Source organism: Dendropsophus ebraccatus, chromosome 3, assembly GCF_027789765.1.
Source record: "Dendropsophus ebraccatus isolate aDenEbr1 chromosome 3, aDenEbr1.pat, whole genome shotgun sequence".
In the NCBI taxonomy this organism is placed as follows: domain Eukaryota; kingdom Metazoa; phylum Chordata; class Amphibia; order Anura; family Hylidae; genus Dendropsophus; species Dendropsophus ebraccatus.
Window position 1 is genome coordinate 110,396,710 of NC_091456.1, and position 17,437 is coordinate 110,414,146.

General features: G+C 43.0%; 1 protein-coding gene across 2 annotated transcripts in view; it reads right to left on the reverse strand.

Moving 5' to 3' along the window:
• The window catches only part of SSBP4 (single stranded DNA binding protein 4), a 426,420-nt gene that overhangs the window by 272,854 nt on the left and 136,129 nt on the right, over positions 1–17,437 (reverse strand). For both annotated transcript variants that reach the window (XM_069962485.1, XM_069962486.1), the window contains one exon: positions 4,567–4,628. In XM_069962485.1, the coding sequence (XP_069818586.1) occupies positions 4,567–4,628 (62 nt within the window). The remainder of the gene's footprint in view (positions 1–4,566; positions 4,629–17,437) is intronic.

Genomic DNA, 17,437 nt, shown 5'->3' on the forward strand with positions numbered 1-17,437 from the left:
TTTAGGATGCCTTCACACGTATAGGATCTGCAGCAGATCTACCGCAGATCCGCAGCAGATCTGCAACAGATTTGATGGCCTAGATTTGCTTTGCATTGAATCTGCAACTTCAAATCTGCTGCAAAATTTTCTGAAGACCTGCTGCAGGTTCAAGAGGGAAGTGTTTTAAATAAAAACTTAAAGTGTCTCTGTCGTTAATTTTTTTTTTCCAGAAATCAATAGTACAGGCGATTTTAAGAAACTTTGTAATTAGGTTTATTAGCCGAAAAATGCATTTTATCATGAAAAAGCAGTTTAAAGCTCTCCCCCTGTCTTCATTGTTCTCTATAAAGAGGGGAGGGGTGGAGTGAGATAAGGCACCAAAACAGGACAACAAAGAGTTAATTTACAGCTACATTACCAGGCTCTCTCTTCTGACATCAGCGCTTACCTCTCTGACCTCTGAATAGGGGCTTTCAGCAGCTCCCTGTGGTGTAATCCTTTGTTCTCTGCTCTCTGCTTCGGACTAATCTCCCTCCTCCCCCCTCCCTGATCCGTAGCTCAGCCATGATCCGACTGATGTGAAACAGTCGAGATTTCCTGATAATGAGCAGTGGATGACAGAAAGGAAAGGAGGGGGGACCTGGGAAAAGTCTTTTTTAAATGCAGATAATGGCATATTTTCCTAATAAACCCAATTACAAAGTTTCTTAAAATCACCTGGACTATTGATTTCTGCATAAAATTTTAACAACAGTGACACTTTAACTTAAGAACAAGGGAGCACAGTCTGAGATTTGTTTGGGGAAAGGTCAGAAACATGAAAAAAATCAATTTACTGAAAGAGTAGTAGATGCTTGGAACAAACTTCTAGGAGATGTTGTAGTTAAATCTACAATAGCTGAATTTAAATCTGCCTGGGACAAACATATACCTATCCTAAGATAACAAGAATGGAAATACTAAAAGGCAGACTTTTTCTGCTGACAATGTTTCTATCTTCTATATGGCTTAAAAACTAAATGAAGAACTGTCAGAAAAATAGCAGCATTCTTCCAAAAACAGTTTGTGACGTCAGCAAAAATACAAAAACAAACTATACTAGAAAAAATGATGTATCAAAAAGTTTGTAATTTTTTTTTCTTTTCAGAATAAGCATTCATTTTATCAATGGCTTTATGGTTCATATCTGAAACTGCTTCATATGACTATGGTTGAGCTGCTATAGTAGACATAACCCAAAAGCAAAAGTATGCTATTTCTGTGTAGCTTCACATATACCGCAACACAGTGGATTTTCTGCTGCGGATCCGCAGCAGATTTGACTAAATGAATGAACACAGCACCATATCTGCACCATCAAGTCTGCTGCGGTTCCGCAGCAGAAAACCCACTGCGATGCGGTACGTTTGAAGCTACCCTATAAACCTTATTTACTCATGTGACCTTTTTAAAATCCCTTCCACTCACAGCATAGTAGTCTCATGTAAGTAGTCAACGTACCTACTCTATAGTACAATAGCTGACCCAGATCCACAGACATTTTTTTTTTTACATATGAGGTTTGCAGGTTTGGTACTCCTGTTTTGATCATTAGTCCTTTATAATGCTGATGGTAACATTGTATATCGTGTGGAAATGTGAGGTTATTATTATTATTATTATTATTATTATTATTATTATTATTATCAAAGCAGTAGTTTACTCCAAAAAAATTATTTCAAATCAACTGTGCCAGAAAGTGCCAGAGATTTGTAATTTAATTTGATTAAAAAATGTAAAGTATTTTGGTACTTATCAGCTGCTGTATATCCTGTTATTTTTTCCAGTTTTGGGAGCAGGAGAGGCTTTCTATGGGGATTTGCAGCTGCTCTGGAGAGTTTCTGTCATGGACAGGGGTGTCAGCAGAGAGCCCTATGTCAGCCTGGAAAGAGTACACCACTTGCTGCAGGACATACAGCAGCTGATAAGTACTGGAAGACTTGATATTTTTAAATAGAAGTAAATTACAAAGAATAAAGGAACAGCACATTTTAGAAAATCAGATGGCACTGCAGATTGTCAGGTTCCTTAAGTAACTACGAAATCACAGATGTAACATTTAATTCTAGTGCAAAACACTTTTCATGTACATGAGGTATATAAATATAAATCACAGAATCACCCAATAAAATCTACCTTTTATTATAACCATAATTATAATTATAACCATTTATTTTAAAAAAATGAGCCAAAATGAATCATGCAGCGGGTAAGATAACCCCCCCACCCCCAAAACCCCCCCCCCCCCAAAAACCATGATGAACAAAAGTATATATAATGGGGGGGAGAGGGGAGGGGGAGAATAGAACACAACATTTGAATCTGTGATTTATCCTCAAGTAACTACAAAGTTTTAAGAAGCCGTGTCTTCTTTATTTCGTACAGTCTAGCTCGCCTTAAACACTACGTTTTCACCTCAGTGGACCCGCTATCCACAGGAATGTGCCAGAGTGTCTGACTGAGGCAGCCAGGCTGTTCTTCAGCACAGCAGGAGAATAACAAATGTTTGCCAATCCCCCTGTGTGTTTAGCAGTCACCTTCTTAGCCAAGAATAGTGATTGCTTGGACAACTTTTGAGAAAATTATTTCGCCATGTGACATTAGGTACCCGATACTGCTTACTGATCTAAGTGATGGATTTCAACACAGACAAACCAGGTATGTGCCTTAGGGTATGTTTACATGTTGGCTTCAAATTGAAAGTATAGTTTTGCAGCTGAAATTTCTACAGTGGGATCCATACAGTTATCCATGTAAGGCCCGATTCGGCCGATTAACGCTCGGTGGAATAGAGAAAATGATCAGCCGATGATCGTGTCATCGGCTGATCGTTTATTTAGGCCCAAACCTAAAATCGTCGGTCACCCACCGTGCATCTCTTCCTGGAATAGCGGTGCGCGGCGGGCAACCAACGATTTGAGAAGCAGCATACATTACCTAGCAGGGCTTCTCCTCCGCTCCGTCTTCCTCCCCGGGTCCTGCGGCGCAGCATCAGCTTCGGTGCGGCCTGACTGAGCTGTCAGACGGAGCGGAGGAGAAGCCCTGCTAGGTAATGTATGCTGCAAGGGCTGCAAGAACATCGGTAACGATGTCCCTGCAGCCCTTGCTAAACAATTATCGGGCTGTGGAATAGGCCCAGTAAACAAGCGCTGGTCTAGCATCTCTGTTGATCGGGCCGGTAGAATAGGGCCCTTATTCATCGGGCGTATTCTCAGGTGGAAATGTTCCACAAGTCTTCCTAACCACCCATTATACAAAAAACAAAAGTGATAGAGATGTATGTGACGCACAGTTCTGGACTGCTCCGGATTTAAAAAGAACAAAACACCAATATAAATGCCAAAATTGGCATTTGACTCAAAAATGCTGTGGCCAGATGCTATCTCAGAGTCAATAGGGAAAAATGAAATGCAGTACCCACAATGTTTTTTATTGTGGCGTTTATTTTGACAGCACAATTTGGCTTTCTTGAGAGCATTTGCAGTTTTGTTGAATGAGTTTGGGCATTTTCCCCTATAGACGTCTATAGGAGGGTAGGGTATAAAAAAAAATTAAAACTAAATGCATATTAGTTTTTTTCTGTCATTTTTATCACATGATAAAAGAATCACATAATCTTTCACAAGGGATAAAAATACCTAGACCAATTACATTTTTTTTTAAATCTGGTACTGATGTAAGAACCATAGCACTTTTTATCACCTACAGGGCTGGTTGGGGCATCATTTTTGGCGTCACAATCTCTAGTGTGGGAAATCAAATGGATAAAAACATTCCAGTCATTAACACATGGATTAAACCTGGCATGTGGATTTATGACCCACTACATGGGCATAATCCACAGATAAGACTGAACTGACCAGGAATCGTGGACTTCTAAATAACCTTTCATTTACAACAAGTCCCTTTTTATTGCACTGGCTTATCTATGTGATGTATCAGGCTAAGGCTATGTTCACACAACTGTTATTTTTGAGTAAAGAACAGATGCTGATTGCAATGGAATCAGCGTCCGTTCTTTACTGCAGGGGCTGCCCTCTGTGTTCATATATTGCTATTTTAACGCACGTTCTTAAGTACGGTGTTAAGATAACGTACATGCCTATTATTTTAGGACACTGTTCAAAAAACTTCATCCGGAAATAATAGCTGTTCACACAATGTAAAGTCAGCCGGAGAACGCACATTGCATTGAAGTGATTGACTAATTGATTTGCGAGCACACCAAACAGTGCCCGCAAGTCAATTGTAAAAAAAAGAACAGAGGTATCGGCTGCAGGAACAAGCTGAATGCAGCCCGGCTATGCAACGGACACTGTTAAACGTAGTGTGCATGTAGCCTAACATGGTACCATACTATTTTTTTTCTTTTCAAAAAACTTTACAGAAGAGTATAGTATACCAAGACAAATTACAGAGACAATAATATTAGCTTAATAAGTGACCACATAATATGAATCCCATTTGTCCTTTAATACTTTACTGTAATTTAGCCTTACAAATTGCAATCCTAAGCAATATCAAATATAATAAAATTACACTTACCACCACCAGGAGTGTAGAAACCCGGGAGGTTCTCCTAATGTGATATTTTTTTCCCATCGTATCTATAAAAAAAATGACACTATGTTAATATAGCAACCATAAAATTGCATTTACTGTTAGTTATTCGACTAAATGTGTCGTAGAAAGTAGGAAGTTATATCATTTGTTTTAGGTTGTTACATTGGTGAATGACATGATGTATGGGGAAAGACTGAAAGAAGTCTCCCTCACCTTCCAAATCATGGCAGATCCACTTCAGGCCGGGGCTTGCATCAGGGCAAAGGACTGTGGAGGTAATCTCTTCATAGCTGTAACCCCTCTCTCCCCGGACAGAGAGTGCTGCATTTATTTGCCCACATCTGCCCTGCTCGTTCCTTCATGCTCCCTGCAGTCTCTGTGAGCCCTTGTGTTTCCCATCCTCTCCATTCCTGCTATAATGTGCCTGAACTCACACTCAGTTATACACACTGCTGCTATACTGTGCCTGCACTTACACTCAGCTATACACACTGCTGCTATAATGTACTTGCACTTACACTCAGCCATTCACACTGCTGTATAGGAAAGTTTCTGTCACTGTCCTCCTGCACAGCTCTGTGATTCCCACTTCCTGATTGGTCCATGCTGAACACACACCCTTGCCCATTACTATCATGTGACCTCTGACAGCAGCCCTGCTTCTCTATTCTAGCCTGTTGTACTAGTCTACTGCATTATGGGGATCTGCAGCTCCATCCTGTATCTACAAACTGCTGCTGTTTTTCAGGTTTATGCCCTTACTATACATTATACTCCACATGCTGATTGCTATACTGTACAGTAACCTATAATATCACATATTCAGCTGTTTCTCATTGTTTGTTGCATCTGTTTTTTATGTTAATCAGATTATAAAAATCATTATTTTGGGGGTGTGGAACCAATTGTCTGTATTTCAGTGATTTCTTATGGGAAAATATGCTTTGGTTTGAGAGTGATTTCGATTACAAGCACGGTCCCAGAACGAATTATGCTTGTAATCTAAGGCACCACTGTATTTATATTTACTGAAAACAGTAATAATAGTACTTCATTAAAAAAAAAAAATTGTATGAACAACATTGTATGAACAAAGCCTTAAAGTCAATAGGTAATGATAGGGCTTGCTGCGGAAATTTAAATATCGAAAGTACAAATATAGAAAAATGGACATATCTTATCAGGAAATCTGTATATATTTCCTGACCCAAAGGGTTCTAATTGGATTTTTCCTGAAGGGTGGAAAATAGCCCCAGAAATTATGGGACATGGCCTATAATTGTATAGAATTCCAAACAATTATATGGTGGAATCCAGAATTTTAAACAGCTCCGCAACTGTCCGGAATTCTATCTGTTTCCTAGACCGGGCCCTTTAACATACTCCCGACCCAGTCAATTATTCTCCTAGTTGGAGGTAGCATTATGCCTCTGGCCACCAGTTTTTCTTGTAAAGCAAAGAGAGAAGCAAGACAGGAGCAATGCTGCAGCCAGCAGCAGGTGAGTTTTTTTTTTTTTTCTCCTTCCTTTTGAAATTTTGAAACCCTGATGGTTTCCTGAAGCTTCCTGAAAGGCTTCCTGATCAGTGTTTCCTGAGTGTAAAACCGTCCATGGACATGTGAAGGGAGACTTACTAGGTGTGGGCTTAGCTTGCATTTTTTCTGGTGTTTTTGTCTTTGTGAAAAGTGATTTTTGTGTTTTTGACATTTGCAGTTGAGGGTTTTGACCTGAACATGGCCTTCATTGCTGAAGTCCATATTCAGGTCCAAACACCGACCTGAAAGCACCCACTCCAGAAAGAAAGGGGTTAAATTACCCCTTCCATGCTGAAGCGAGCACCAGATGCTGCGAAGCAGGAAAGGGGGGGGGGGTGTTCAGAACTGACAGTCTGGTCCCCAGGGATTAACTTAACCCCCTGTGGGCCAGACTGTGCTCCATAATGGGGGAGGGGGGACACTGTGTTTAACAGTTCCCGCTAGTGTACTATACCAACTGCAAGGCTGTGTCAGTACACTAGCACAAACCATACACTGTACCCTTTAGACCTCAACGGTACAAAGGCTCTGCACACTATAGAAGTTATTACAGTGCAGTTACTAATGACTTACAGGTGATGTCTTCTCTGATTGCTGTAGCTCACTTTTCGCTTTCTTCTTCATTTGGCACCATGACCACAACTTGGGAGTGACTGGGGGTTACTAGGGGACTACTGGAGGTGACAGGGGCTACTGGGGGGGACAGGGGGATAGCTGGGGGGGACATGGGGACAGCTGGGGTGACTATGGGTGACAGGGGCTGCTTGGGGTGACGGGGGACAGCTGGGGGTTACTAGGGGACTACTGGAGGTGACAGGGGCTACTGGGGGGGACATCTGGGGTGACAGGGGCTGCTGGGGGTGACAGTGGGACAGCTGCGGGTGAATGGGGGACTGCTGGGGGTGACAGGGGGTACTGGGGGTGACTGGGGGACTGCTGGGGGTGACAGAGGGTACTGGGGGACTGCAGGGGGTGACTGGGGGACTGCTGGGGGTGACAGGGGGTGACTGTGGGACTGCTGGGGGTGACTGTGGGACTGCTGGGGGTGACGGGGGACTGGGGGACTGCTGGGGGTGACAGGGGGGACTGCTGGGGGTGACTGGGGGACTGCTGGGGGTAACAGGGGGTACTGGGGGACTGCTGGGGATGACAGGGGGACTGCTGGGGGTGACAGTGGCTGCTGGGGGTGACTGGGTGACTGCTGGGGGTGACAGGGGCTACTGAGGGTGGCTTGGTGATTGCTGGGGGTGACGGGGTACTGGGGCTGACTGCTGGGGGTGACAGGGCTGACTGGGGGACTGCTGGGAGTGACAGTGGCTACTGGGGGACTGCTGGGGGTGATTGGGGGACTGCTGGGGGTGACTGGTGGACTGCTGGGGGTGATTGGGTGACTGCTGGGGGTGACGGGCTGGATCCGGCACATACCTGGAGAAGGAGGAGGGCGCACAGGCCGCAGGGACCGCCTGATTGGGGGATGGCGCCGCTGGGGTGGACGTGAGTGCGTCCGTACGTGCGTCTGTGCGTGCTGGGGGCGGGGATTGGGTGGGAGCGGACGGGGAGAGGGCAGATGCGGGCGGGGAGAGGGCGGATGCGGGCAGGAATGGGGCGTGAGACTGCTATTCTAGGGGGAGCGCCTGTAAACTGACGCTGTCATCTGACTGGGTGAGTGTGGGCCCAGTCAGACGACAGCATGGATGTGGCGACAGCACTGGGCATGGGCCCCCCCGGAGCCTCGGGCCCCAGGCGGCCGCCCAAAACGCCCTTATTATAATCCGCCACTGTGCATAACTAATAGGTAATACTGCAAAAAAATTATGAGTGAAGAAGCACTAAAAGGCAACGTAAACTTGGGATAAAACTATCTATTTATTCACAGAGAAAAGTCCCAAAATCTGTAAGGAAGCACAAGTCTGGTCCTTTCTTCAGCTTTTTCTTTGTACTTGTATTACAAGGATAATGGAGTCTTTATGTTAGCTAAAAGCAGGTAATAAGGAAAGTAATGCAGTTGTCCTATGGCTGCTGATCTGCACAGGTCCCTGCTGCGAGTACAAGTGTTATGAGCAGGTAATGTTAGCTTGGAATGGCAGCACTCTGCTGGGTTTCACACCTATTACTTCCCTCATACAAAGTGGGAATTAGACCCTTCTGCCACATATGGCACTTAAATATTACAGGTAGAGCAGAGTGCTTCGCATCACAACAGAGAAAGTGTGTCATGGCGTTAAAATAATATCTTCTATTTATATGCCAGCCCTAACAGCAAATTCCTTTTTTTTAACTAACAACTGGAACAGCTACCATTGTAGTAAAACCTGGTAATGTTTTCCAGCTGTACACAACCACACAATAGGCTCAAAAATAAAATCAGGGGACAAACTGGAAAACTATAGAAAGGTCTTCTTCACAATTTATTTTTTTGCTGTGTTTTTAAACTGCTGCATAAATTGCTACATTTAGGCTGGGTTCACACACAGTATATTTCAGTTAGTATTGTGGTCCTCATATTGCAACCAAAACCAGGAGTGGATTGAAAACACAGAAAGGATCTGTCCACACAATGTTGAAATTGAGTGGATGGCCGACATATAACAGTAAATAAGGGCCATTATTTCAATATAACAGCCGTTGTTTTAAAATAACAGCAAATATTTGCCATTAAATGGCGGCCACCCACTCAATTTCAACATTGTGTGAACAGATCCTTTCTGTGTTTTCAATCCACTCCTGGTTTTGGTTGCAATATGAGGATCACAATACTGACTGAAATATACGTAGTGTGAACGCAGCCTGATCATACTGCAATTTTGGTTGCATTTTTATATCTTATCAATAGAGTGAAGCGGACGGAAAATTGGTTTTGCAAGCTTATTGAATTTTTGGTCAAATTCGTTAAGATTGGCAAATCAAATCTTAATGAATTTTATTAAAACAGCCAAAACTATAGTTGCTACAATACTGGGACTATTACAGAACAAAATAAAAAAAAAAAAAAAAAAAAAATTAGCCAGTCAATCATCCAACTTCCACCATTCCTCTCCTCTCTATCCCTATATCCTTGTTAGGGTACGTGCACACTATGGAATCGCGACGGGATTCCGCAGCTTGCACCCGCTTGTTGACTTTGGTGGCCACGCACGTCTCCGCCAGTGTCATACACTCCATTCTATGCACAGGCTGATTCTGCCGTCCTTCCAAAGAATGAACCTGTGGGCGGAAATTCGCTTTGCATAACGAAGCAAATTGACAGCACGATTCGCAGCGAATCTTGAGTCGTCAGATTTGCTTCACTCATCTCTAATTAATAACCTATTATTTAGGTGACACCTATGGGAAAAAAGACAAAAAAGTGGTATGTGCCCTTCCCAGGTATCAGACATGTGCCTGTTAATAGTTGGTGTAGGTTCAGGCGTTGTGTGAGGAACGAGTACTTAAATGTGTGCAAACTTTTACTGTAGAAACTTCTTAAGGCTCAGTATATGTTATGGCAGTCTCTGCTATAAAGTCAGAAGACACTGACTGAGATCCCTTGTTGTCAGCTGGGTGCTTGAAATAAGTTTTAGATAAAGCGCTGCCACATGCAAGTACAGTTTACTGTAGAATACCGAAGGCTTGGCAAATCACTACTATGTGCAGGTATACTTGAAAAGACTTGGAATATACTTGAATAGACTCTAACTAAGAAACAGTAGTCTGTCACTATCCTGTTAATGGATAGATGGCAGCAGTAGGGAGTGAATAAACACATACGGAGGTGCTCACCCACAGAAAAAATTGCGAATAACTAATACTAGGGAGAGAGATGGGTCCTATTCAGACACTCAGGTACTCTGTGAGGGCTTAAGAAAAGAAGTACCTGCATCCACAGGTATGAACATCTGTCTAATGCTGGTGGTGGGCACTGAGTGACACAGATCCAGGAAAACAGCCCACCCTACCTGGGTAAAGCTAGTCGACCACTAGGGAAACCTAGCGTGATGCAGCAGAGTTATTAGCTTTAAAGGGGTTATCCAGCGCTACAAAAACATGGCCACTTTCCCCCTACTGTTGTCTCCAGTTTGGGTGGGGTTTTGAAACTCAGTTCCATTGAAGTAAATGGAGCTTAATTGTAAACCGCAAAAAAGTGGCCATGTTTTTGTAGCGCTGGATAACCCCTTTAATTGCTCTCACCTAACTGCTCTCATAGACTCCTGCCTAGTTAGCAGGATGAAAAGAGAAGATAAGATAAGCCCCCAGCGTTAATAGGATTTCCCAGCCTACAGCAGTCTCACCACAGGAGACACTAGACAACATGCCTAGGATGGAGGTGCTTGAAGAAAACGAACAGGCTCGCATATAAGGTCCCATCAAATGGTTCCTGGCTTCCTCAGCCAAATCAACTCTTTTACACTCTATCTCTAGAAAATACTTTGGCTGAACAGAACTGCTCCAAACTGGATGTACCACATGTTATATACCCTCTGGAAGCTATGCCATTGGGCAGGACACATCAGGAGATTGAAAATCACACCTCTGATAGGCTTGAGAGATAGAGGTTGGGGGGGGGGGGGAATCTGTGAGGTACCTAACTAAGGGATTAGTTCTCAGGCAGTTAAACAGACAGTGGCATAGTGCAATATATGAGAAAACACACGTTCACAGTTAACCCTTTAAGATGCTGACCTTCAGCTGTGCTAAGTAGTGAAAAATACAGTGACATCTAATGGTGGAAGCACAAACTACAGCCTTCATCCCAGAGCATATACACATATAACAATACTGACCTACACTTGCTGTGAACAGCAGTGGCACACCCACTCTGGGACACTGCACATCTGCTTAACAAACCAATTAAACACAAAAAGACTTTCTTTTTAGTCCAAAAATGCATTAATTCAGTTTTTGTATGAAAAAAAAAATATTTTTTTTTAAAGGCTCGAAATATTGACAAAAAAACTGCTGTTTAACATTACGTTCATATGCCGTTTTTGGGGGGTGAAATAATGGCTGCTGTTTTTTATAATAATTGCTATTTGATAATGACATCTGTAAATCATTGTTTCCACCTAAAAAAGATGGAGTGTGAACATAGCCTTAATGGTCATATGAAAAAAAAACTTATGCTACTTAATTATACAGATGTAAATATTATGGCAGTAAAATGATTTTTTTTGTGATCATTTTAATCAAGATTCAATACTAAAAAATACAGCTGTTTTTTGAGCCTTACATGGTAGTAAATTTAGGTCTTTATGTTTTGTGTTGATATATGTGTGATTCTTCAGTGTGCATTATAAACTTTTAACTGTTAATTTGGAACAGACAGTCAATATGACAGCACTCTTAAGGTGCATACATTTCAGCGGGACCTACACAATACATTTTTTTATATGCAATTATTATCTACTAGAAAATGTACCCGGCGCTGCCCGGGTATAAAGTGTCAGTGTCCTGTATACCTGCAGGGTCGTATTTACCATTAGGCACCCATGGTCTGGTGCGTAGGGTAGCACCTTGCAGAGGGGCAGTACCCTCCCGTTCAGACGTGCCAGAAAATCTGGTGTCTTTTCGAGGGGGTTATAGCGGTATTGGTCAGGTCTGGTATAGCGGTGTTATCCAGTCACAGTATGGCGGTATTGGTCAGGTCTGGTATGGCAGTGTTATTCAGTCACAGTGTGTCGGTATTGGTCAGGTCTGGTATAGCGGTGTTATCCAGTCACAGTATGGCGGTATTGGTCAGGTCTGGTATGGCAGTGTTATTCAGTCACAGTGTGTCGGTATTGGTCATGTCTGGTATGGCGGTGTTATCCAGTCACAGTATGGCGGTATTGGTCAGGTCTGGTATAGCAGTTTTTTCCAGTCATAGTATGGTGGTATTGGTCAGGTGTGTTATGACAGTGTTACCCAGTCACAGTATGGTGGTATTGGTCAGGTCTGGTGTGGCAATGTTATCCAGTCACGGTATGGTGGTATTGGTCAGGTCTCGTATAGCGGTGTTATCCAGTCACAGTATGACGGTATTGGTCAGGTCTGGTATGGCAGTGTTACCCAGTCACAGTATGGCGGTATTGGTCAGGTCTGGTATGGCAGTGTTATCCAGTCACAGTATGGCGGTATTGGTCAGGTCTGGTATGGCGGTGTTATCCAGTCACAGTATGGCGGTATTGGTCAGGTCTGGTATGGCAGTGTTATCCAGTCACAGTATGGCGGTATTGGTCAGGTCTGGTATGACAGTGTTATCCAGCACAGTATGGCGGTATTGGTCAGGTCTGGTGTGGCAGTGTTACCCAGTCACAGTATGGCGGTATTGGTCAGGTCTGGTGTGGCAGTGTTATCCAGTCACAGTATGGCGGTATTGGTCAGGTCTGGTATGGCAGTGTTATCCAGTCACACTATGGTGGTATTGGTCAGGTCTGGTATGGCAGTGTTATCCAGTCACACTATGGCGGTATTGGTCAGGTCTGGTATGGCAGTGTTATCCAGTCACAGTGTGGCGGTATTGGTCAGGTCTGGTATGGCAGTGTTATCCAGTCACAGTATGGCGGTATTGGTCAGGTCTGGTATGGTGGTGTTACCTGGTCACAGTGTGGCGGTATTGGTTAGGCTAGGTTCACACTGCGATTTCAGCATCCGTTTAACACATCCATTTTTTGCAAAAAACGCATGAAAAACGGATTGCAAAAAACGGATTCATTTGTGTGCATCCGTTTTTCCATTGACTTCCATTATAAAAAAAACGGATCCGTTTTTTTTGGCGGACCAAAACGGACCAAAAAACGTTGCTGACCCTATTTTTCTGGACGTAAAAAAAAACGGATCCGTTAAACGGATGCTGAAAACGCAGTGTGAACCTAGCCTTAGGCGTGTTATGACAGTGTTATCCAGCACAGTATGGCTGTATTGGTCAGGTCTGGTATAGTGGTGTTATCCAGCACAGTATGGCAGTATTGGTCAGGTCTGGTGTGGCAGTGTTATCCAGTCACAGTTTGGTGGTATTGGTCAGGTCTGGTGTGGCAGTGTTACCCAGTCACAGTTTGCTATACCTGTAGTGCCCTGTATATACATGTACTGTATAGATGGAGTAGGGGGTCCTGTATATACATGTACTGTATAGATGGAGTAGGAGGTCCTGTATATACATGTACTGTATAGATGGAGTAGGGGGCCCTGTATATACATGTACTGTATAGATGGAGTAGGGGGTCCTGTATATACATGTACTGTATAGATAGAGTAGGGGGTCCTGTATATACATGTACTGTATAGATGGAGTAGGGGGTCCTGTATATACATGTCCTGTATAGATGGAGTAGGGGGTCTACCAGTTATTATTGTGGATGTTGTGAGGCAGCTTCCCTAGCAACCATTGCTCCCTGTGAAAATGAAAGCAGTAATCCTATTGGTTGCTAAGGCTCCAACTGCCGTGTCTGCTGCAGCTAATTATATCACCTGTGTTTGCAGTGAGGAGATTTTCCCATTCATCTCTATGGGGCGCCTCTCTTTCCCCTCCCCCTCCCCTCCTGTACATCTGGCGGGGACGGGACCTTCGTAATAACCTTCCCGGGCACCCAATGTATCTGTGTGCCAAATTTGGGGTCAAACGGTTCAGGCGTTTGGAAGTCTATTTGAGACAGACAGACAGACAGACTTTGATTTTTATTATATACATGACCGCTCACTTCAGGACAGCAGCAGGGAGACTGACGTCTCTGCTTCTGTATGTATATTCCGCTGTGCACTATGCTAATAGTGTATCACATTGCGTAATATGTGTACAGAAGCAGGGACTCTAGTCTCGAGTCCCTGCTTCTGTACAGGGCGCCACTGTTGTCATCTGTGTCTGTATCCTTATATGGTTGCAGACACAGCTGACAATAGGCACATCAACTCTCTGCTCTGTGTCTCACTTCTAATTCAAAGGCTGTATTAGGCCTGCAAATCAGAAGTGATCTGGAGAAGTTAGTTATGTGTGTCCCATCAGATCAGAGATCAGTCTGCACCAAAAAGCATGCAGCCAGGCACAGCAACGTGGGAGAGCCTAGAGAGTTGAGTATTGTGTTTGTTTGTTGTTTGTTTTTACTTCACTATGGAAGGAAATGGGGGGGGGGGGGGGGGGGGGGGGGGAGGGGGGCTGCGCCCTCTGTGGGCAACTCTTAATCTCCCAACCAGTGAATCAAGTAATATTATTCTATTTTACATAAATCATGACAAAATCTACACAGACTTATAAGTAGTTAGAAGATGTGATGATGTCATTAAATGTTCTTGAGCCAATAAGCAACTAAATGCTAAGTGTCACTGTCGTTTTTTTTTTGTTTTTTTTAATTTAAGCGATTTTAAGAAACCACCCTCTCTCTCATTCACTTTTCATTATCAGGAAACCTCGACTCTTTTACTTCAGTTGAGCCCTGTCTAACCAATGGAGAGGGGAGGGGGGAGGAGGGAGATTAGTGGGCAGAAAGCAGAGAACAAAGGATTACACAGTGGGAGCTGTGTAAAAGCCGGTATTCCAAGGTCAGAGAGGTCAGTGCTAACTTCAGAGGAGATAGCCCGGAGATGTAGCTGTAAATTAAATCTTTGTTGTCCTGTTTTGGCGCCTCATCTCCCTACACCTCTCCCCTCTCCATAGAAAACCATAAAAACAGGGGGGAGAGCTTCAAACTGCTTTTTCATGATAAAAATGCATTTTTGGCTAATAAACCCAATTACAACGTTTCTTAAAATCGCCTGATTTCTGAAAAAAAAATTAAACGACAGTGACACTTTAATGACCTTTGCATGACAAGTTGGGGGTGCTAAGGGTTTCTAAAAAAAAAAAAAAAAAAAAAAAAGAGCAACATTCTAAGCCACCATTCTATGTAAACATTCTAAGCCTACATTCTATGTCAACATTCTAAACCTACATTCTATGTCAACATTCTAAACCTACTTTCTAGGTCAACATTCTATGAGAGCATTCTATGTCAGAATGTATCCACAACAAGAAATTGGTGGCACTACTAATCCCAGCAATCCTCTTGCTCACAGGCTATGAATAGCAGCAATAAGGGTGGTGCTAGTTTCTGAGTATGCAGACACATAAGGAGTAGTGTAAACGAAGGAGGAAAGTGAAACTGCACTCACTGGTTAAACTTCTCTTCATCTTCATTCGTACATTGAGGTAAAATCCATACAATTCGGACAAGGTGCAGACAGTGCGGCAGCAGACGCCACGAAGGGAAGGTGACAGGCTGTTTCACGCCCTTACGGCGCTTCTACGGACCACACCATTCTACTGTATGTCAGAATGTTGACATAGAATTTAGGTTTAAAATGTTGACATAGAATGTAGGTTTAGAATGTTATATCAACATTCTATGACAGAATGTTGGCATAGGATGTTGTTATAACCTACATTAAGTCAACATTCTTAATGTAAATTCTATGCCAACATTCTGACATAGAATGCTGTCATAGAATGTTGACAGAATGTCAATGACATGTTGCCATATAATGTTGTCATAGAATAGTGACATAGAATATAGGTTTACAACATTCTAAGCCAACATTTCAAAGCAACTCTGTACCTACATTCTTTCCCCCCAAACCACCTGTACCTTCGGACAGCTGCTTTTAATCCAAGATTTGCCCTGGAGTCTGTTTGGCAGATGATGAAGTTATTGTCCTAAAAAACAACTTTTAAACTTGCAGCCCTGTGTCAAATTGTCATGGCCTAGAGTGTCTATGCCCAAGAATTGCACTGCCTCTCTAACCCTCCTCCCCACCCTCTTCACCATAAGGAATGCCCCAGGCAAGATTTCTTCTAGTCATCACCTGTCTGAACACAGGTGCCTTAGTAATCCAACACGTGTTGTTTTCACACAGGTGATAAATAGGGCAGATCTTGGATTAAAAGCAGATATCCAAACGTACAAGCGGTTTGGGGTGGGGGTGGGGGGGTCAGGTTTTGGGTACAGAGTCGTTTTAAGCCTAAATTCTTTAATATTCTATGTGAGAATGTTGGCATTAAATGCTGGCTTAGGCTATGTTCACACAACAATAGACAAAAGGCGTCCAATTTTAAAATTTAAAATAACGTCCGTTATTGCCGCGATTTAACTGACTGCTATGGCAATACATTGAAGTCAATAGAAAGACGGACGTCCAATGCACACAATTTATTGAATAACAGGCGTTTTTACTGCGGAAGTCAAAATAATAAACATGATCATTATTCTTGGACATCGTTTGCAAACAGCGGATGTTTTTCATCACACACACTTTTTCTTTTTTCACCCTTCTTTCTCTGTTTTTACTATTAAATTCAATGGACTTTTCAATTAAGACACACTCAAAGGCCAATTAGTAACCCCAAACTAGAATAATGTACCATCAGCCATCATTGGGAGGGGGAGGCCGACAGCTAAATGACGTCTGTTATTTTAGACTCAAAATAACGGACATAATTTTACATGGAGCTGAAAAGACGTTGTGTAAACATAGCCTTAGAATGTTGACATAATATTCTATGACAACATTCTAAACCTACAAAAGTTTGGGGTCACCCAAACAATTTTGTGTTTTCCATGAAAAGTCACACCACTTCACCACCATACGTTGTGAAATGAACAGAAAATAGAGTCAAGACATTGACAAGGTTAGAAATAATGATTTGTATTTGAAATAACATTGTTTTTACATCAAACTTTGCTTCCGTCAAAGAATCCACCTTTTGCAGCAATTACAGCATTGCACACATTTGGCATTCTAGCTATTAATCTGTTGAGGTAAGCTGGAGAAATTGCATCCCACGCTTCTAGAAGCAGCTCCCACAAGTTGGATTGGTTGGATGGGCACTTCTGGCGTACCATACGGTCAAGCTGCTCCCACAACAGCTCAATGGGGTTCAGATCTGGTGACTGCGCTGGCCACTCCATTACCAATAGAATACCAGTTGCCTGCTTCTGCTGTAATAGTTCTTGCACAATTTGGAGGTGTGTTTAGGGTCATTGTCCTGTTGTAGGATGAAATTGGCTCCAATCAAGCGCTGTCCACTGGGTATGGCATGGCGTTGCAAAATCGAGTGATAGCCTTCCTTATTCAGAATCCCTTTTACCCTGTACAAATCTCCCACCTTACCAGCACCAAAGCAACTCCAGACCATCACATTACCTCCACCATGCTTAACAGATGGCGTCAGGCATCCTTCCAGCATCTTTTCATTTGTTCTGCGTCTCACAAACGTTCTTCTTTATGATCCAAACACTTCAAACTTGGATTCATCCGTCCACAACACTTTTTTCCCGTCTTCCTCTGTCCAATGTCTGTGTATTTTTGCCCATCTTAATCTTTTATTGGCCAGTC